At 33.6% G+C, this 23,539-nt stretch overlaps 1 protein-coding gene across 1 annotated transcript; it reads left to right on the forward strand.

Moving 5' to 3' along the window:
- Positions 1-6,949: 6,949 nt before the first annotated feature.
- Positions 6,950-21,672, forward strand: LOC134255638 (uncharacterized). Its single transcript, XM_062738161.1, has 3 exons — positions 6,950-7,246; positions 21,382-21,489; positions 21,589-21,672. The coding sequence occupies exons 1-3, from the start codon at positions 7,015-7,017 to the stop codon at positions 21,645-21,647; spliced, it is 399 nt and encodes a 132-aa protein (XP_062594145.1). The 5' UTR covers positions 6,950-7,014; the 3' UTR covers positions 21,648-21,672.
- The last annotated feature ends 1,867 nt before the right edge of the window (positions 21,673-23,539 follow it).

A 23,539-nucleotide genomic window follows, 5' to 3' on the forward strand; every position in this document is an offset into this window, starting at 1 on the left:
GGCTCTGATGTTTATATAGTGAAAATGCTTGAATTCTTTGAAAATCTTTTCCTTTGTTATTTGGTATTATGCCAATGATCTTAGTATATATTTGTGAAAAAAACCTTTTTCTTCCAAAAATTGTTAATTTCCTGTCCCCTGTGACAGAGGTATTCTGAGGTGGTGGGAGGGTGGGGGGGGGGTAACATAATCTGAAATAATTAATGCTTTGAAGTCTGCACTTTGGTATTAATCAACAGCATGATGAAATAAATTGTTCAGAAAATTCCAAAATTTTGGAAGATGTGTTCCCAGGGTCAGTGGTTCCTGTAGGATGGGGAGCTCAACTATGGACCCGCCCTAACAGAAGAAACCCTGACCCAGGGGCCATGAAATTCACTAAAAGTGGAAATGCATTTTCTCTTTGTTACTCTGATCTACCTCTGGGTTTTAAGTAATGAGCATGCTGAGTGTATAATTATGATAAGCAAGGGTGCCTCTTACAAAATTGTGAATTTCATGGCCTCTAGTTTAAAACATGAATCAAATGGAAAGTTTTTGCATGATACTCAGGTGACCTATAAGGCCCATGGGCCTCTTGTCTTATTTACACGGTATGATTTGCAAGATGTGGCGAGTTACATCTTACAAATCATACCGTGTAAATAGGCCTTTGTTCAATTGTATAAATCTAAGCCTAGTATTTTCTCGATTTACTTTTCATATATACTGATCTTCTAGCAAAAATCTTTAAAGAAATCCAATTTTAATTTATTTTGTTACCCCCCTGAACGCGCTTCATGAAATATGCCGGTGTAACGTTGAATTTTGACCCTAGTTGAAAATTCACCCGGGGTTCATTTTTCAACGTTGAATATTGATCCGAAAGAGTCTTTTCTTCATTGAAAATTGAGACCAAAAGTCCTTGAATTCATACCCGGTTTCATTTTTTAACAGCTTGATAATTTATTTTCTTATCCCTGATGACATCAACAAGTTGAAAAGTGACCTGTTGAATATTGATCCCACCTTAGAGTTTGAACATTTTTGAACTGAAAAGAATTTTGTTAATATTATAATGTAAGAATATAACTCAGGCAGGTAGCAACAGGGGGGGGGGGGGGGGCAAACGGAAAATGTAGTATAATACTTGGTGCTGAAAGAAGTGGCATTGAAAAAAGTTTACCTTTACCACCCCCCTCCCCACTCGAAATAGGATTTTCGACTTTGGGCAAGGTTTGTTATGCTTGTCAACTTTTTTCAGGCCCCCCCCGCTTTCAAAAACGATGGCTGAAACTAAATTACTGAATGAAGTGTGTATTGGTTACATTGGTGTCGGAAGCAAATTGAAAGTGCAGGGGTCTGATTGAAAAAGAAAAAAAAATAATTAAATATATGAAAAAATTGACAAGGAAATAAATCAATTGTTCAAACTAGTAGTCCAAACCCGATAATCCTATTTCGGGAAGGGGGGGGGGGGATGAGATCCAATATTTTTTTCAAGCACTGCCATCTACTTTCTTTCTGTGACTACACTGTAACGTGCTTGTTGAAAGGGGGGGGGGGCTAAACCAATTTCACTTTGTTCAATGGCTATATCATGTCTGTCTTTGCAAAGAAAAGGGGGGCTAAGCATCCCTACCCCCCCCCCCCCCGTTCCCAACGCCTATGGATTAAATAACATTTGTGAAAACCAAGTCATAAATATGTTTTATGCTGTTGAATTTAGACCTGGTTTCATGATCAAAATTCCAGGACCCGGCTCAGTTTTCAACGGACTAGGGTCTAAATTCAACCCCTTTGGCCTCAGTATTCAACGTTGAAAAATGACCCCAGGATCAATTTTCAACCCGGGTCAAAATCCAACGTAACACCGGCATGAAGCATCGTAGATCATAACCTCATGAATCTTCAAAAATTGAATTCATTTCTTAATTACCTTTGTTTACATTTATTGCACTTACGCGTATCTGTGTTTATTTGTATACTGTATTGACGGTAAGTTTTTCCTGTTTTCTTGTCCTTAAAATTTGCTTAAATGTTGAATTATTTAAACAATATTTACATTTCCAATAAATTTCCCCTATGATTCTTTACAAAATAAATTTCATGAACTACATTACATATGTACCAACGAATAAGCATGAATATCTCCTTTGTTACGTCATAATACCGCACTTGACGTCAAAAAATATAGTGCACACTGTTTTGCTTTTAAAATATAGTTGGATAGCGTTAATTTATGACAAGGCATCAGAAAAATAATGTAAATATAAGAAATGAATTTATTTTTTGAAGATTCATGAGGTATATGAACTACAACGCTTCACGCCGGCATATTTATCATGAAGCACGTTAAAAAAACGGAAAATATTTTTAAAACATCCCCCAGTGAAGCAAACATTATACAGTTCAGACGGACTGATATTTCACAAATTCATACCAAAGTTTTTTTGTGTTTCAAGGGGCGGGGTATGTAAATATAGAAAAAAAACGACAAAATACTTGTTTTTTCAGCAATATTCGAGTTGTTTACAACTAAATAATTCGTGTTTGATTTTAAACGTGTAAAACATGAGAAAAAATTTCCATAAACATTTATTTATAGCCAAGACAATTTCAAACTATGGTGATGCTATAAAGCCTGATTTCAGTGGAAAATATTGTCTCGCCCCCTTATTTCTAGAGCTGGAATTATGAATAATTCACTATTTATCACTGATATTAAATAATTAATCAATTATCATTGAACTGTTCTTTGTATAAAACATAGATTTTATGGCCAAATTGCCATCAATATTGAATGAAACGGTTGTTAAACGAAGGCAGGAATCGAGAGTTAGAGTGCACGGTTTTTAATATCCCATGTAATGCAAAAAGGCCACACAATACTTCACTTCCATTAATTTGCAGGATTTTTTCCAAAGTGAGTATTATTTCAACTACTTTTTATTACCATGATTATATTTTGATTAGATATGAAAAAGGATAAAGTGATTAACTTAAATATCAATTTTTTGAATGCAAAATGGTCAAATTATTTTCACTGTTGCTCAGTAAGATGACACTAACCAAACAAATTGTCTGTGACTATAAATTGATCAAACAAAAATTAATGCAATCTAAATACAAAGTCCAATAAATCAATTCAACATTATTTTTAACGTCTTTATTAAAGCATAAACTGTTTTATTTATTTTAAGATATTCAAAAATTATTATTTATGAAAATGAAATACATCGAGATAACGGACTGTATTCTAGATCAAAAGTCCAATAAACAATACAAAATACGTGGAAGAGCAGAGCAAACACGGACCTCTGGAACAGTAGAGTGTCATAGAAGAATGAGCTTCATGTCATGATCGGGAAAATAGCGGGAAAATCCGTCGTCAATTAAGTGTGTAAAAATGGATTAATAAATAGTATGAAAAAAGTCAGACAGCATTTGACTCAATGGTGCATTGTATTTGCTGAAAAGGTCATTTTTTCGACCGAAGAACTTACGAAACGAAGGCTTTAAACGTGACTGCATGATGATATTCTTGTTTCATCAACTTGATTGCCAATAGTTTATCTCGTTTTAGATATTGTACACAGTTACGTAAAGGACGCTCTAGCGTTTCGAATCTACTGAGATATAAACTTCATACATAGGTGATGATATATTGTTGCATAATTAAGGGTAAAGTCATCACGTTTATCATATAGCTTGGTTGTTAGATTATCATTAACGCCTTATTCAAGTAAAATATCCAAATATGAAACAGATGCGTCAGTCTCTGCGGTAATTTTTATCTCAAGCTCACCGGGATATATCGTAGAATGGAAATAACCATTGTTAATTGTGTAAGATTTTGTATTCAAATTCTGCTTCTTATGAATACAAAATGGTGTGCTAATAACTAGGCGCAATTGGAATTCCAATAGATTGTTGGAAGACCTGGTCTCCAAAAACTGTATAGATGACAATCAGAAACTTTTGCATCTTTTTGATGTCAACTTCAGAGTACTTGTGTGTACGATCAGAATGTTTTTTAATAAATCAATTTTCCAAATGACCAATGACAAGGTATTAAGTTAATTAACGAGTTTCATTTTTATTAAAAAGGCACTTTAACAAGTCAATTTTTCAAATGACCAATGACAAGGTAAGTTAATTAACGAGTTCCATTATTATTGCAAAAACAGCTGTCAATTATATTAAAAAGCCTGGACTTTAATTTATCGTGGGGAATTGTGTACAAAGCTGAAAAGTAAATACGTTTTTAAACTGTTGATTTTGGTAAAATCTTGTGATTTCAAATTGTCCAAGAATTTGTAAGTATCCACATCTGATTTACACCACTTCTTGAATCAATTGTTGCACAATACTCTTAAAGTTTTCCTTCATTTCTGTTAATATCTTAGTGAGGAGTAAAAAAAAAGGCTGAACATTTACTGGAATCCGCTATGTATCTTTATTTGTTCTATATTTGAGCATTTTCTTAAACAAGGTAAGTTATTGGCAAACAAGTCGATGAAGCAAGAATATCATCAGTCTCGTTTAAAGTCATCATTTTGTATTAAGTTCTGTGGTCAATACAATAACCTTGTCAGCAAATACAAACCAATAAAAAACACTTAAGCTTTTTATGCGCGAAAAATATTTTTTGCGCGATTACGCTAGACTGCGCCCTCGCCAAATTTTCATTCTCGCGTTAATAAATAAGATTACATTGTATATACAGCAAAACTCGAAATTCGTAATAATTTTGTCTCCCTATTATAAGTTTATGAACATGATTTTCAAATTTGTAATTAAAAGTAAGGGAGAAAATATTTTAATTGTAAAGATGTTTTAAGATTTTAGATTTACTTGTTATAACACACGATTTCGGTTGACCTTGTTTTATTATCTTTTTTGTATTTATCAGTTTATATTGCAAGCCTGAAGCATATAAGTTGCACTTACTGCTTGTATCTCATTAACACAGAATTTTTCAAATCTAAATGACAGTGGGTAAATATTATACATTTGCCTTTGTTCCTGAGCAAACATGTACAACAGTGGAACGTTCTCTGAGTCTTTGAAGATATAAAAGAAGTTTTTTTTGGTCTCCAGCACTAAAATCAGGGGTCGGGGGTTGTAGGTGACAGTTAATCATAAAACTAAGCACACCTCGAACACACGCTAATGGGCTAATGTACTAATACTAATCGCACTACAGTAGTGTGACATGAATGAGTTCGCAAAATGGCCGCCGTTGTAAACGTAAATAAAAAAAAATGTCAAATCTTTAAAGGTGTTTATAAATCAACGGAAGTAAATTTTCTAACTTTAAAGGCTCAGTATTTGGTAATCTGTCCTCTGGATCGCAGCACAGTGCGTATTCTCCTCGGCAGACTGTTATAGAGACTTCTAATGTAATGAACCGGGAGGCTACTCCAAATGTCAGACACAATGCGTTTTAGGTCATTACTGTTTTTGATTTCATTTAAACGTTGAGTAATCTTGTATTTTAGAACTTTCCATATGTTTTCTATTAAATTAATGTCAGGGCTTTGTGCTGGCCACTGAATGGTGTTACTATAATTCTCTGCTTTCCACTGAAGAGCTCGATTCGAAACATGACAAGGCGCATTATCGTCTTGAAATATCCACTGCCGGTTGGCAAAATGTCTCGTAATAACTGGCCGTAAATTATCATCCAAAACGGAAATATATTTAGTTGTATTCATATTACCATCCACTGGTACAAGTGTCCCAACACCAAAGTACGTAATACGACCCCAAAACATCACTGATGCCTTGCATGTTGTCTCCCTGTCATCCATTATACCCAAGCAATTCGGACGCATTCTCTCGTCAGATCGTCTCCAAACATAAATTTTTCTGTTGTTTCCAAGTACAATTTTTGTCTCGTCACTAAATATAACTGATGACCAGTAGTTCTTTTACAAAATGTAATCCTTTTCGCTCAGTTAACTCGAGAAATCGTAATGGTTTTGGAGATGGGGTGACATTTGTAACCATGCTCAAACAATCTTCGACGTACTGTTCGTGAAGATACTTGGCATCGTGTTCTTTCATTTAATCTACTCGTAAGATCCTTCAGAGTTTGTCTATTATTCCCTTTCACAATTCGAAGAAGCACTCTAGCTGTCATCCCTCGCAGTTGTTTTTCTAGCATCACCAGTTCTCGGCATGTTTTCTGCATTCCCTCGCTTTCGTACATGTACCCTCTTCAAAAATTTCTGTATTGTTCGGCAATTAATTTCAGTCAAATTCTGAGTTTATAGCTTGAATTACCCGCAGAAGATAAATTAATTATGATTTCTTTCTGATCGGGTGTCATTTCTTTTCCGTGAGAAGGCATGTTTCCAGGCAGACGATAAATTTGTTTACCAAAGGGGAATAACCCAAAAAATCATGAGATACGATTAAAAGGAATTAAAATTATTTATTTTGGATAAAATTGGATCGCGAATGTTAAATTATCGACGCAGAAATACATAACAGAAAATCGAAGCGAGATCGGAAGCTGTGACCACGACGACATTTTGCGAACTCATTCATGTCATACTACTGTATTTGATAGAAACTCCCCCTTTTCATTGATTTGATTTGAACATATTTTATTGTTTAACACAAATGGATCAGAATCAAGTTCTTACAACTTACAAGTTCTTCTCCTGGTGTTAGTAAAGTTTATACAGTTAGTATATAATTGTCATAATAATAACATAGTAAAGTAAATAATATTGGCAAGTAACATAAACAAATTGAAATGTTAATTAATTAAATCTTATAGATTAATTAATGAATCTATGAACTGTTGATTATATAAAACAGTTCACATCACAAGACAAAGTATCAGTACTCCATAACAACAGACGTTTATTCAACAATTGCGTTTTTCTTTATTTATTTTTTGTTTGCACTATTGGGCTTCCGTTGTGTGCGAACTTGGATTTACCAGTTTTCTGAATAGGAACCGAAAGTTGTTTAAATTGCTTTCATAATATATAATTTTGACCCAGCGTTTCAGATGAAATGGTGTCTTTACTTTTTCATTTTGCAACCCTTTTTGTATTACTTTGTTTTCTCGAGGCTGCACAAGACTTTCAGGAAGTGTCTGATTGTCCAAAAAATGCAGATGCTTGGAGAATTGCATCGGACAAGAAAAATTGTCAGGGAGACACGACCGACTACTTATGTGCAGCGATAGAAAACAGTGTTGGTCGCTTCGGGGAAATATGTACTAGATATGGACTACAATCTGCCAGTAAGTAAAAGTAAGCAAATGTATAGTAAAAAGATAAATTACATTGTCACTAAAACACATGATTGTATTTATTTCACTCAAGACCTAGAAAGGTTTGACTTACGTTATCTAAAATGGTGGTAGGTTATCGATATTACTTGGTTGACACAAGAATTTGTACAAGTTGAAAAAAAAACCCAGGTCTTGACGATTTCCAAATATGGAAATGAAGAACAACAATTGAAAGTTGCTTTAAATATAGATCCTGTACATACAATTAAATTACTTTTCTGTCCAATTAGAAAACAGCATTTTACAAACTCAAAAACATCTCAAAAGAACAAAAAGATAACACGTGCTTTTTTCCCCCATAAAGATTTCAAACAAAAAATATTTAGAAGAAAGATGAAAACTTGAGTGCCGAATAATAATTAATTCATTATACATGAATGCCTTTTATCCCAATGTCTCATTACGCATACCAGAAACTGCATGGACGATTTTGTTATAAACACTCAAAAAATAAAGACTGTTATCCATTCGATAAGATTTTATGTCAGGCTCTAAAAACGGAAAATTTTCCGTATTTTTATAAGATTTTTAACGTAAGTTAAACTTTTGCGATTGCTACCTTCTAATGACAGATTTTTAATCCCACTTACGAGAAATCATATTCTAAGCTTTCAAGTCGTGATTGTCCACGGTAGAATTGCCATAAATATCATAATAGATCTATTCCTAAATGTGCAAAAAGGTTTTTTTTAAAAAGTTTGTTCTAAAAAAATCTTTTGAGCAAAAAACTTTGAAACCATGTGTTTTATTTATGTTATCATGGGTTTGTTTACATGCTGTTATAGATCTTCAATTGGTCAGATCGAAGGACTAGCACCTTGTTTATTGTGTGTATTTATAGCAATTCTCGGTTATCGCTCTTGACTTCTTTATTTGGAAATAGTCCAGACCTGAAAAAAAATCGCTCTATTTCATATCCGGAAAAATTTGCATAGCGTTTCCGACATTATTTTAATTTCATTCCCGACATTATTTTACTTCATTTCCGACATTATTTTGTTTTCAACACCGGAATTTACCTGTGCGGCAATTTAATGTTTTCCAAAAGAGTGAAAATGGAAATTAAAAGATCTTATTCCAAAATACTGATTAAAAATATAAAAATCCATCTATTAAATATACGATAATACGTATATGCATACATGTACATGTAGCATTAAGTCTAGGTACATGTAAACGTGTTCTATGAGCATACAACTTTTTCGCCACATTTAATATGCACTAAATTAAATGTCAGTGACAGCACCAAACTTCTGTCCAAGGCACTTGATCTACTCTAATCGAGTTTATACTGCGGTTGATAACGCACATATTATACTGCTCTACACAGAACTTTAACTGTTGTCCTCCGCTTTCGTAAAAGCGTGGTTACATTAAATCTCATTCGTCTGTCCGTCTGTCAGTTGGTCAGTCTGTCCGTCCGTCACAAAAACTCTCACTTATGATTTAGTGGAGATATGACTTTCATATTTCACATATTTTTTTGTGACAAGACCTTTCTTTGGTTACCTTTTGGCCTTGGAGTTTGACCCACATTTGCAAAAAAATTCGAAACTTTTACTTTGGCCGTAATTTTTGAACGGTAGATAACTTTCAAATTTTATATATGTATTTTTTGTGGCAAGACCTTTCATGGATACCAAAACTTTGACCTTTTGACCTTGGAGATTTTTAAGTACTTATGAGAAAACTTTAACCTTGACCATAACCTTTGAAGAGTTATGTCTAGGGCTTTTTATGCTGCAGATATTTAATTCTTGTGGCAAGACTTTTCAGTGAATATCAAGAACTTTGACCCTTTGACCTTGATCTTGGAGTTTTACCTTATTTTAAAATAAACTCTAACCTTTGTCACAACTTTTGAACGGTTAGGGCTAGGGCTTTCATATTTCAAACATATTCTTTATGACAAGACGGTTTATTGAAAAATGCTTTAACCTTGGCCATAACTTTTGAACAGGAAGGACCAATGCTTTCATGCTTCACATATTTAATCCATGTGACAAGATTATGCATCGAATATTAAGAAATTTGACTGCTTTGACCTTGAAGTTTGACCTACTTTTTAAAAACTTTAACCTTGGCCGTAACTTTTGAACGGTAGATACTACGAGTTTCATATTTTATATACGTATTCTCTTTGGCAAGATCTTTGACTGGATACCAACAACTTTGATCATTTGACCTTGGAGATTTACGTGCTTATGAAAAAAACTTTAACCTTGTCCATTACTTTTGAACTGGGGCTTTCATGCAACACATATTTAATTCATTTGACAAGGCCTTTTATTGGATACCAAGAACTTTCACTCTTTGACCTTGGAGTCTAGCCTACTTTTAAAAACTTTAAATTTGACCATATCTTTAGAACGGTTAGGTCTACTGCTTTTATACTTCATATATGTAATTTTACTTGTTGCAAGACCTTTCTTAAGAAATCAAAAACTTTTACCTTTTAGCCTCTGAGTTTGGACTTCCTTTCATAAATTTTTCCACGGCCATAACTTTTGAACAGAATGGTGCTACTACAGTGTATAGGGCTTTCACATTTCACAATCGTATTACTTATGCTTTACTTTGGGTACCAATATATATTTAATTTGCATTTAAGAAAAGTTTAATCTTCGCTATTTTGCCATACGGGGGCATCAGTGTTTCACAAACACATCTTGTTCCTTATGATTTTTGATTGAGAAGAGATAGAGTTCTCTCATATTTTTTGACATCTGCATAACCCGTGACAAGATATTTCCAAACATGTCATTATTACTTTACCCTTCACCTTGATCTTCTCGATTGACCTTATTTTAAAAAAATGAACTTCGCTGATAATTTCAAAATGACGTATGATAGGGCGTTCTGATTTGACACAATATGTCATAAAAATGACATCCCACCCACAAAAACACCGAAAGCGAGGAACCACAATTCTTTTTTTTTTTTTGTTATTCTGCTTAAGGGTTTGCTTTTGTGTTCAGTCAAGTGAAACTCGTATAAAATAAAAATCTCAATATTTTAATAAATACTTCTTGCCTTTTTCATAAAAACTGACCCACAACACCTTCTATAGCAAAGCTGTCTTGAAATGTATTCAAACTGGTTGTCACTTGCAATGTCTTGCAGCAGCAATGTGCATAATACACTTGCAGGACTGCACAGCTGCAGGTCTAATAAAACAGTAACATGACATTTGTTGTATATGTACAGGTAGTTGAACGTCATGGGTACAACTATTTGTTTTGTTCCTTGCAATTTTATGCGTATTTTTTCTATAATTGTATGTTTTTCACCACCTAGGCATGTCTGCCATGCGAAATCGGTGGGTTGCCATTCCCATGATTCCGGTATTGAAAACTATCGAACATTTCTATTATCTGTTGTCTCTAGTGCCCCCATTACACAAAGAAATTATAAAGAGGTATCTCTTAAAACATGTCCATGTGTTGAAAGTATCGATCGGTATATTTAATATTGTGTTTTTATAAAAGTTACATAGATGTTTATTTCGTATCATAAAATGCTCCTTCTTGGATTTTACAATGGACCTGATCAATTAATACGCGCCCAGTTTTAGCAGTTCCGATTGAAGTTAACGCCTGTTATTCCTTTAGCAGGTAAGGTTATAAAATACTTTTTGTTAAATAAGTATATTAATCTTACAGGTGGAGTGCGATGTCAAATAATTTTAAACACGAAAATTAAGAACTATATTCGCTTTGCGTAGATTATGTCAGATATTAGACGACCCGAGGCGCGTTAGCGCCGAGGAGAGTCTAATATCTGACATAATGGTCAGTTTGAGGCTTATAACTTACTTAAAACATTTCACCACTGTCGAACACTTCCATTGTTAACTTATTGGACAGACACAGGTAAGGTCTCGTTCTGCTTGGATGATTACCTGGCACTGTTCATCAAGTTAGGCCAAAGAAAACCAGTTTTGGTTTTTCTTCTGTCTTTATTAATAGTAGGAATCATCGAGAGGTGTTTTATATGTAATGGTTATAAGCCGAAAACTGTCCATTATGTCAGATATTAGACGACCCGAGGCGCGTTAGCGCCGAGGAGAGTTTAATATCTGACATAATGGTCAGTTTGAGGCTTATAACTTACTTAAAACATTTCACCATTGTCGAACACTTCCATTGTTAACTTATTGGACAGTCACAGGTAAGGTCTCGTTCTGCTTGGATGACTACCTGGCACTATTCATCAAGTTAGGCCAAAGAAAACCAGTTTTGGTTTTTCTTCTGTCTTTATTAATAGTAGGAATCATCGAGAGGTGTTTTATATCGATAAATATGAAAATTAACTTTGTTTAGTCTTATTTATCCGCATTGCGACATTTTTAGCTCTACTGGTCAGAGACCAGAAGAGCTTATGCGATAGTAATGCGTCCGTCGTCCGTCCGTCTGTCTGTCTGTCTGTCTGTCTGTCTGTCCGTCTGTCTGTCTGTCTGTAAACAATTTTTCAAAATGCTACCCCTCCTACAGTTTTGGTCTGATTTCAATATAACTTGGCACACAAGTAGACTACACGAAGATACACAATTCTCTATATCGGTTTTTGATTTCAATGAATGCTGTTGCCGTGGTTACTAAAAATAGAAATTTCTGTGAAATTCTTTCAAAATGCTACTCCTTCTACAGTTTTAGTCTGATTTCAATATAACTTGGCACACAAGTAGACTACAATAAGATACATAATTCTGTGTATCGGTTTTTGATTTCAATGAACGGTATTGCCGTGGTTACTAAAAATAGAAATTTCTGTGAAATTCTTTCAAAATGCTACTCCTTCTCCAGTATTAGTCTGATTTCAAGAGAACTTGGCACACAAGTAGACTACAATAAGATACATAATTCTGTGTATCAGTTTTTGATTTCGATGAACGGTGTTGCCGTGGTTACTAAAAATAGAAATTTCTTTGAAATTCTTTCAAAATGCTACTCCTTCTACAGTTTTAGTCTGATTTCAATATAACTTGGCACACAAGTAGACTACAATAAGATACATAATTCTATTTATCGGTTTTTGATTTCAATGAACAGTGTTGCCGTGGTTACTAAAAATAGAAATTTCGGTGAAATTCTTTCAAAATGCTACTCCTTCTACAGTTTTAGTCTGATTTCAATATAACTTGGCACACAAGTAGACTACAATAAGATACATAATTCTGTGTATCGGTTATTGATTTCGATGAACGGTGTTGCCGTGGTTACTAAAAATAGAAATTTCGGTGAGATTCTTTCAAAATGCTACTCCAAATACAATTTTAGTCTGATTATAGTATAAATGTGGCATGCAAGTAGACTGCACTAAGAACATAAAGAGACTTAATCAAGGATCATTATACTATTTATTGCTGTTGAAAAGTTTCAATTTCCAACCGCTTAAGTACTTTTCTCTTCCTTTGCTATAAGTACAAACCAGTAGAGCTTCAGTCTCGACAGAGACTTCTGGTTTATATATACTACGCATGCGTAAAAGTCAGTTCTTCTAAATTCTTTACAATTTATTCATTTTACTACGCAACGACCACGGATGAAGACGTACATTTTAATTTCGAAAAAAAGACCTTCAGAATCGGGTGTTTTGACGATGCCATTTATTGATTACACCAAGATGCCTCAGTTCAGGTTTTTACTGTGAAATCCGGATATATATTCTTATGTTTTGAAATCTGCAAGAAACAGTTCCTGTTAAAAGGTAATTTTTGTAAAGCAATAGGATTTGAAGGATTTTACTCAAACAACTGTTTATTAAAGCATTTTCTATGAAATTGGGAGATTATTCCTGATGTATTTCTTAAAAATGCAATTCTATTTTGTGAGCAGGTTTCGAACTCGGAAGGATTTTACTCCAGCCACTCCTTAAAACGACAGATACTCGCTTAAACGACACAGGACTAGGTGGACAAATGGTCATAAATCACCGGACGAAATTACAGATTCCGTTGGAATTTCGCGAGCTAAATTTTGTGCTAAATGCGGAGAAATGGATATTTGGATATATAAACAAAAAACCCAAGGTTGTGTGTAAGAAAACACATGCTTCTCATTCATCTTTTGTGTCCATTGGATTCTATATATGTTTCGTGGATCAATCATTGTGAAATTAATCTCTATTATATAGAAATGAACGGTGAATTTAGGAAATTTATGATCGGAGCCACGGATGCGTTTACAATAATGAATCTGAGACATTCAATTCACTGGATTATTTGTGCCATTTTCAATAGGATTTTTTGTGAAATATTAACATTTAACGCTACTAATTTCCTACATTGTTCATATTAAATTGTTTGATTTGTCATTGCCTTTTACGTGGTGTTTACTTATTTGCCTCGTCCTTTGTTCTCATTTTAACGTTACCTGTACCTGTCCAATAAGTTGGATCTTATTGGACACCTACAGGTAACTTATTGGACGGGGTGCAGGACAATAACAAATTTATTGAACCAGGTTTAACAAAAGATGACGTCACAAAAATGTTTTAACGACAAATATGAACATTAACTTTGTTTAGTCTTATTTATCCGCATTGCGACATTTTTTATATCTACTACGCATGCGTAAAAGTCAGTTCTTCTAAATCATTTACAATTTATTCATTATACAACGCAACGACCACTGATGACGACGTACATTTTAATTTTGAAAAAAATCCCTTCAGAATTGGGTGTTTTGACGATGCCATTTATCTATTACACCAAGATGCCTCGGTTCAAGTATTCACTGTGAAATCTGGATATATATTTTCATGTTTCGGAATTTGCAAGAAACAGTTTCCCGTTACCAGGTAATTTTTGTAAAAACAATATTTGAAGGATTTAACTCAAACAACTCTTTAAGTATTTTCTATGAAATTGGGAGATCATTTCTGGTGTATTTTTTAAAAATGCAACACTTTCTTTTTGTGTGCAGAATTCGAACTCGGAAGGATTTTACTCCAGCCACTCCTTAAAACAACGACAGATACTCGCTTAAACGACGCAGGACTAGGTGGACAAATGGTCATAAATCACCGGACGAAATTACAGATTCCATTGGAATTATGTGCTAAATGCGGAAAATGGATTTTTCAATAAACAAAAAGCCCAATGTTGTGTGTAAGAAAACACATGCTTCTCATTCATCTTTTGTGTCCATTGGATTCTATATATGTTCCGTGGATCAATCATTGTGAAATGAATCTATTATATAGCTATGAACGGTAAATTTAGGAAATTTCTTATCGGAGCCACTGATGTATTCTACAATAATAAATCTGAGACATTCAATTCACTGGATTATTTGTGCCATTTTCAATAGGATTTTTTTTTAAATATTGACATTTAACGCTACTATTTTCCTACATTGTTCATATTTTAAAAATTGTTTGATTTGTCACTGCCTTTTAAGTGCTGTTTACTTATTTGCCTCGCCCTTTGTTCTCATTTTAACGTTACCTGTACCTGTCCAATAAGTTGAATCTTATTGGACACCTACAGGTAACTTATTGGACGGGGTGCAGGACAATAACAAATTTATTGAACCAGGTTTAACAAAAGATGACGTCACAAAAATGTTTTAAATAATGATATTCACACAAGATTGTACTATATTAGTATAAATATACAAGTCATTTTGGACCATACTCAATCTGATTTGCAGATTAGTGCAGCTAGTATATGAAGTTGTCATTTGGGAAGAGTAATTTAAATCAATGATATATAAATTATTCCTCAAATGAAAAAAGCAGCAAAATTGAACAAATATATTTTCATATTGAAAAATAATACTGAATGTATGTGTAGCCACCACTTAATATCTCTAAGGTTATTATTATTTTTTTTCGTTGGGGATCTACATTATAATGGTACAGGCAAAACTTGTTATTTCTAACATGATGGAACTAGTTTTTAATTTTATAAATCTGATAGAAATTGACACACTGAGGTTAAAATGTGTCAAGAAAAAAAATGGGAAAAAACTTTCAAGGAAATATGAATTTTAAGATAACAAACAGTAATCAAATTCAAAAGTCCATTGAAATAATAAAAAATTCAAGCAGAGCAAACAGGGACCTCTAAAACCATCAGAGGTGGGATCAGGTGCCACAGAGTAGTAAGCATCCCTTTCCGAATGACGTTCAAGATATTGAAGCAAAACTATCTTCTTTTAAGACCTCAGTGACAAAACTTTTTGGGATGCACTTTCAGTAAATAAATACCATTGGCATTCAGTCAAAACACTGACACCCTTCAATAAATATTAATATTATTTAATAGCTAGACTTAATTAAAAGAATTTCCTTTGAACTTTTTTATAAAATTTATTGTTACTCTGTTTACCATGTTTACAGAATGCTTTGTTTCACTAAAAAGAACATTGCTCAGATATTTTCTCTGGACTGCCAATTTCTGTACTTCTTGTGATGCCTGTGTTGGAGTCCTCCCAAGAACCTCCCTTGTAGGTGTTCTATAATAAGGTATGAGATGAGTTTTATATCACAACGAAATGATTCTGTAACTTTAATATAAGGGTTTAAGGTGGCTCATTACATCCACAGTTTATTTTAGATTTCAATACAGCACCACTTATAATGTAGGTGTCAAATATCCAGATGGGGGTATTGATATCATAAATATTTTTTATAGAATTTTTTAGTTTTTGTCTAATTTTAGTTAAATGTTTCATTTCAAGTTTATTATTAACAGAATTTCAGAACTTTCAGTGTCAAGTGATGGGCATCTTCTTAAGACAAGTACACACAGTGAAAATATCTCATAATACCTAATAATAATTTTATTAGAAAAAATAATTTTATCCTAAAAAACAATTAATGTCATTATCTTTTTAATCTATGCATAAAACATTAAGAAAATGAGTTCTAAAGAGACAAGGAATGTATTTCAATGAATTACATGTGTCAAATTGAATGAAGAATGTTTAAACGAAATGAAAAATCCAGTTTAAAAAATATTTGGTATAAAAAGTCCACTTTCAAGAGTTATCTTTCCCAATTACCCAAGACTCAAAACACTAAGGAACGTTTGACATTACACCTAAAATTCAGAACAAAGCTTTAAATTGCCAGAGTATACATTTAAATCAATAAAGCAAATATATAAATTAACACCAACACAGTAAATAGTGCAAGTAAATAAAATTTTAATTTCAACAAGGTTGTAGGTTTAACTCGAATTTCCTCCATACAAACATGTCATTGATTGATAGAGCTCACTGCATGCATCGCTATGAAATTGACATTACTTGTTTGGCGAAGGTTTGACTGTTGTTTTCTTTTGTTTCTGCTTAAAAGCAATTCTTCTTGGTGTATGCATACTGAATCCGTTACTTTGTTTTCACTGTTTACAACACCGCATGTTTCATCTATTTTTAAAGCGTTTTAAAGGTCGGGTCATTTTATAGAGGTACCTGTACAAATCGTCCCCAGAGAAAACCGGTCGACACAATGGAGGTTTATTTTTTTGTGTAGTACGTCATCAAAAAGTGGTGTAATGAGCCTCCTTAACACAGTATAATGTACTAGGTGTTATATCATAGTGAGCTGAATTCAGATGTTCTTCTATGTCTACAGAATGAAAGAATGTACAATTTTTATGATGAGAAATGTATATGCAGTTGGATGAAAAGAAAGATGTTGTTTAATTAAATGAATGTTGTATATGTGTCCATCAAATTGTCTCAAGCCATGGTCAGAGTCTGCTTACAGCTCTCTTAGGGAACTAACTTTGTTTCAGCATTGATGCTGATTTAAAGGTTTTCTTTGCTTGCTGACGCTGATATTGGCAATGCTTAGCAGCTAGCTGTTTTTGAAAATGCTTATCCTGATGCTAGCTGGTTGCTGAATCAAAGCTGATGCTAATTACACTGATGCAGGTGCTGATTTATGTAACAAAATTAGTTCCTTGTACTGTACCAATGGCTGCTTTGGCATATAAAGTAATAATCAAGCCTTACGTTACAGGCCTATAACATCATGTTATAAATCAATGTACATGTATATTGCATTGACCTTAACAATAAACAACAAATGTTAGGTAAACAGTCTGTATGAAGAAATTAAGGTCACATCAGAGGTTATTTTTAAGTAATAAAAGTCTTCAATCTCTTTTGGGAGGGACTGTTTCTGATCATCATGATCATCATCTTGTAGCTTACTAACACAGGTCATTATATCAGGTTTTTAAAATTCTGCTATCTAATCCTGACCTTGTCATTTAACCTTAAGATTTTGTACTGAAACTTGTTTGCCTCATTTAAGAACATGATCTTATATGCTTGTCTCATTTACTTCCCAAAGAAGAATGACATGACCACCAGTTGAGTTTACTTTGATCTTATTTATGGTTGACCTCTTTGTATACAAATTAGAATCATTTATCTGTAGTATATGGATTAAACTACTGTGATCTACACAATTGTAAATTAAAATGAGAAACACATGTATATTCAATGCAACAAACAGTTTTGGCCGGTATTTACGTTACCATAATTGCTAAGGGATGTGTAACCTTTGGCCCTGAAATTTACTTGTCTATCTTTTAATGCTTTTTTCCTAGTCATGATGTAAATATTTATCATTCAATTCAATTTTCTTCTTTGATAGTGATACTATATTGTTTTTTTTTAATGTTATGTTATATTATTTTACAGATTTCAAAGTTAAAGAGGAAATGATTCTAATGACAGAGGTTTTGTCCATCTTGGTTTGTCTCAATCTTTTGGAAAACAGTGTTGGAGAAAATATCAGAAACATATGAAGATCACTCTTATGTAGTTTATTACAATGTGACTTGAAAGTTATTTCTGATTTCATGGTAGTATTTACACATGTGTTGAACTTTCCGAACATCATTGAAAAAGAATACTAGTATATGATGGCAATAAACAACTAGAGGTACTGTGAGCAATGAGCTCACTAAATGATACCCCCCGCCTCCCATATGAATATAATGGCAGTGTCCATGTTTTGCTCTGAAAAATCCAAAATATATGTCAGATCAAAAAGTAAAATAGGAGGTGCACAATGGCAATATGTAATAAAGATTCTGTGAAAGTTTCATTAAATTTCCTTCAGTGGTATGGGAGGAGTTGCGGATAAGAGATGGGTACCCCAAAGCGTAACAGACGGACGGACGGACAGACGTACAGACGGACGGAAATACCGATTACTATATACCCTCCCGCTTTTCAAGCGGGGGGTATAATGATACCACCCGCCTCCATATAGTTAAAATGACAAAGTCCATGTTTTGCTGTGGCCGTGAAAACCAAAATATGTGTCGGATCAAAAAGTAAAATAGGAGGTGCACAATGGCAATATGTAACAAAGATTCTGTGAAAGTTTCATCAAATTTCCTTCAGTGGTATGAGAGGAGTTGCGGATAAGAGATGGGTACCCCAATGCGTAACAGACGGACGGACGGACGGACGGACGGACGGACGGACGGAATTAACGATTACTATATACCCTCCCGCTTTTCAAGCGGGGGGGTATAAAAATACATATATGAACTTTCCGCAAGTTTCCAATAAAGAACATTTTGGGATCTTGGTAAAGGGTATTGTAATTAAATTTTTTACCTAATTTATATGTGTTCTTGTTCAGTGCATCAAATGCACAAAATGTTTTCAATTCAGTCTTTTGAAACCAGTGCTTAGAACACAGGTCCCAGATACCCCCATACTGCAGTTATATTGTTAAGATTGAAGTTTATTTTTAAAATTATACCTTAATTAATTATATCTGTAAAGAAACTTAAAAAAAAATTAGTCAAACTTGTATATGCTGGTTAACATGTTAAAAGAAATATAGTATTCTGGAAGTGATAAAGAATTTTTAAAAAGTTCATATATCATCCTTTTGTTTTGTTCTTATTTGTGACTTTTTTTTTTTACAATAATCAAAGACATTTTAATATCTTAAGTCATCTTAGCAAAAGGCTCTATGGAGCTTTTCTATCAAAGGGTCTCTGGTGTCTGTTAACTCTGTTCATCTGTCATCCATGAAAATTAAACCCTAAAATAGGGTATCAAAGTCTTGCATGGGAATGTGTAGTAAAAAATGGTCCTTTAACGAGCAAAATCTGAAGAACACAAATATGACTCAAGTAAATGTTGCCGCCGAAATATGGCTGAAATATTGCCGACTCGGCGTAAAAAAAAACAATAATCAATCAAGTAAACATTGTGGGCCAAGTGTCATTTAAATTGCACACTTTCATTACTAAACAGATTTTTAATCTCTTATTTAGCATATTTTTTAAAGGAGAAAATTAATTGTTTAACATTAATTTCCGTTTTGTACACACCATAGAGTAATCCTTTAGATAAATTTGGGCTTTCATATAAAGTGCTATTTATAGAACAACAGTGAGTCTCTTTAATTCTATTTTTAACACATTGCCTTGTGGTTGGCACTACTTTCATGGCTAACATTTTCTTGTTGAACTGACAAGTATGCATTTAAAGAATTGAACCTGTTGCAGTCAGTTTTCATGTAAAAGAATGGTTCTTCTCAAATAGTTGTAGCTACTTTGTTTATTTAACTATTTCATATTTTTTTTGGATTTTTTAATGCACTGCTTAAACCTGTGGCTGCGCAGTCCTGCAGGTGTATTGTGCACTTCGTAGCTGCAAACTACTGCAAGTGTCAATGTAGTTCCATATACCCAAAGATCGTTTTCATTATAAAGATGAAATGGAACAGTTTTCAAGTGTTGGCAAGGCTTATTTTTAAAGATATTAAGGTTTTTATTTTCAGTGAGTCTCACTTGGTTGCACACAATAGCAAACCCTTAACATCTGGGCAGAGTAAAGACTGAGTCAATCGTTCGAATGTAGGACGTTGTATGGCACGCCAAATTCACAAAAATGAGCTAAAACTAGTTTCACAATTGATAAACTAGGTTTATCGACTGTAAACTATAGTTTACAAACCGTAAACTATAGTTTACGATTCGTTAAGTGTAGTTTTCATCTGTAAAACTATATTTAACGGTTGTTAAGTTTTTAAGTTTATCTGTCTGTAATAAGCGTTAACAATAGATTTTGTTGATAAACATAGATTCACGATTGTAAACTATAGTTTACAATCGTAAACTATAGTTAAGAGTTGTTAAACATAGTTTCACAAATCGTGAAACTATATTTATCAGATTAGTAACTATAGTTAACGGTTTGTAAACTATAGTTTACAAATTGTGAAACTGTATTTATCAGATAATCTATGTTTTGCAATCGCAAATGATTGTTTTCGGTGTTAAGTATAGTTTACGGTTGTGAAACATAGATTATCGCGTTAACTATGGTTTACAGATGTAAAATATAGATTAACGTTGTTAACTATAGTTTACAGTCCGTAAACTATAGTTTACAATCGATAAACCTAGTTTATTAACTGTGAAACTATGTTTAGCTCATTTTTGTGAATTTGGCGTGCCATAACGTTGCCTGCATTTTCCATTTTCTTAGTCGCTTCATTGATATATTTTAAAAAAACCCAGAAATGTATTTCAGTGATTTATTTATGATTTATTCCTTTGATTTTTTTCCGGTAGAGTCTGTAAATTTGTTACTAAAGGTACTATCTGAAACTTGTCGGAAATGAAAACCAAACAAAATGTCGGAAATGAAATGCAGTCGTGAAGATTTACGTACTAATAAAAAAATAGCAGTCATAGAAATATAGTAAACATTAGGACTTTATGATCATTGACAAAGAGTAATTCTTAAGACAATGCTGCTCAAGAAAAAAAAAATGAATGTCACGATTACAATATCTACACTCATTCACACCACTTTTCAATTGTTAAAATTGGAATTGGCCATCTCTCTCTATTTGTTCGCAAGATAGAAGCCTAAACTAAATTCAACTATGCTCAGTTTAAATGGAACTATCGTGGTTTTGCTTTGGCACTCTTACATCTTCAGTTACTGAAAGGGAAAGGGATAATATGCGTTTTCCAAGTTCTCTTAAACGAATAGAATATAATGATCTAATATATATTGATCTAATTATTAATAATAGATTTGTTTCAATTACTAAACAAATTGTAATAATTCATTTACCAGATACGTGTGCAGTTCTCCATTCACACACACACAATTTGCAATCAGTGCCGTGTAATGTATCAGAAAGATGTCCAGACAAGCCCTACAACCCCGGAGAACTTTATAAATGTAAGTTCTATTGCTTCCAACAATTTACATGTAAACTATTATTGTATATTTGGTGCTGGTTTTTGTTGCAGAATTACTTGCACCTTTACTCTATTGCAGGGCCAGTTTGTTACGAAGATTTCTCTGGAAACAAAAGGCAGGTGAAATGCTGTGGTTAATAATATACAATGATCTGTGCCTCGGGAGATACATGCATATTCTAACCTCCTTTAATTGATAGAAGGGTGTATTACCTGATACTGAACAGTTTTATTATACATTACTATTTTCAACATATATTTGGAGGAAAACGCTATAATAACTGGATGACGTCGATAACATGATCAGTCCATAAAAATCTATTTATAAATACCCTCAGTTCTAAAGATTATTCGTGTATATTGTTGTTATCCTGTTCTGTCCGACCGTCTGTCACACTCTCCTTCCTTTAACTCCTCTTACATTTTACACGGTATCCTAATCATCTTGTGGTAGATGGTTAGTTCTGTCCTGTAGATATGCAATAAGGTTTTACGCAAGTGATTTAAAGGCTTAAATAGATATTTCTATGCAAAAAGCGAAATAAAACCAATAACGGATATACCTATCGCTCCTAAAAATCAAAACCTTGTTTTGTTATACGTTGACCGTATACGACAGCTCTAACGGAAGAGCGCTCGCTCTGTGATCGGGAGGTCATTAGCTCGAATCTCGGCCGCGACTGACCTAAGTCGATAAAATATGGGTAGCTACTATTCCTAAGCCATACACTCGGCACTTGAAGCGAAATTTGCGGGTCTTTCGAATGAGACCTTAAAAACCGAGGTCCCGTGTCACGGCAGACGATGACACGATAAAGAACCCTTACTACTTAATGGCCCTTAGTGCCGAGTAAAGGTTAAAAAATTATAGCCCTTCATTGGTATGTGTTGACTTCTCTACATGAGTGAAAAATTCTCGAAAGGGACGTTAAACAACAATCAATCAATCAACTAAATATAACTTTATGCAGATAACAACAAAGTTCTATGATATTGATGACTTGAACTTTACAATCGTCGCTTACTTCGCTTATTTATTGTCATTCATATATATAATTATCTCAATTGATTCGATACACAAAAGCATACTCTACATATGGACAATTTCTAAAATGGGGTAAATTATTGACAAATAAGTTGATGAAGCAAGAATATCAATAGTTTTGTTTAAAGTCATTATTTCGTAAGTGCTATGGTCTATACAATGACCTTGTCCGCAAATACATTTATTTTTTATCATTGAGTCAAATGGTGACTGACGTTTTTCATACCGATTCTAAGTCAATAAAAATATTATTTTTACACTAAATTGACGACGGATTTTTCCGTTATTTCCCGATCATAACTAGGAGTACACGACGGGCGTCACAGGTTGGCAGGGGATGCTAAATTCTCCATTGCACCCCTGTGTACTAAATTATTTGCCTATATGAAATACCAATCCATCACAAAAACAACTAGATCGTACGTGCAGATCAAAAAGTGTGGTAAAACTAATATAATTTATGTAATTGGGAAAGGGTGCTTGTATCTTACTATGTAGCAAAAATGCCATCTAGAAATTTTCCAAAGAGGGGTAGTCAAGGAAAATATGACAGGAAATCAAATGAATTTGGAAGCAAATGTATTTGGACAAATAAATTGTGGTTACTCGGGGTTCTTTAAAAGCGAGTTCGGTCTTTCGTTCAAAATATTATAAACTAAACGAAAATAATTGATAAGAGACTGACAGACGGAGGGACGCCAGACATCGGCTGATCCGTAGCTCACTTGAGCTTTTCGTTCAGTCGAGCTAAAACAAAATGCGAAAATATATTTGTGAGGATGTGGGTGAGATGGTGTGTTTGTGAGGGTTAAGGTGCATATTTGTGTGATTGAGGAAGGTGTGTGTTTGTTGGAGAGAGGATGTGTATAGGCCTAGGGTTCATGTATTATGACTCTTTCTACGATTTTAGGTTCCCATGTAAACTTTTACTTTTATTTCTCGCTTAAATCAAAATATTGATTTCTGTATAGGAACATTCAATAAA

The sequence above is a fragment of the Saccostrea cucullata genome, unplaced genomic scaffold (genome assembly GCF_032062105.1).
Source record: "Saccostrea cucullata isolate Sc308-1 unplaced genomic scaffold, CSIRO_AGI_Scuc_v1 ctg1343, whole genome shotgun sequence".
Taxonomy (NCBI): domain Eukaryota; kingdom Metazoa; phylum Mollusca; class Bivalvia; order Ostreida; family Ostreidae; genus Saccostrea; species Saccostrea cuccullata.

Bases quoted from the DNA above. Each gene is read 5' to 3' on its own strand.
- LOC134255638 (XM_062738161.1), top strand. From the start codon at position 7,015: ATGGTGTCTTTACTTTTTCATTTTGCAACCCTTTTTGTATTACTTTGT. The intron at 7,247-21,381 runs GTAAGTAAAAGT...TTCATTTACCAG, and splicing joins ATATGGACTACAATCTGCCA to ATACGTGTGCAGTTCTCCAT. The intron at 21,490-21,588 runs GTAAGTTCTATT...ACTCTATTGCAG, and splicing joins CCCCGGAGAACTTTATAAAT to GGCCAGTTTGTTACGAAGAT.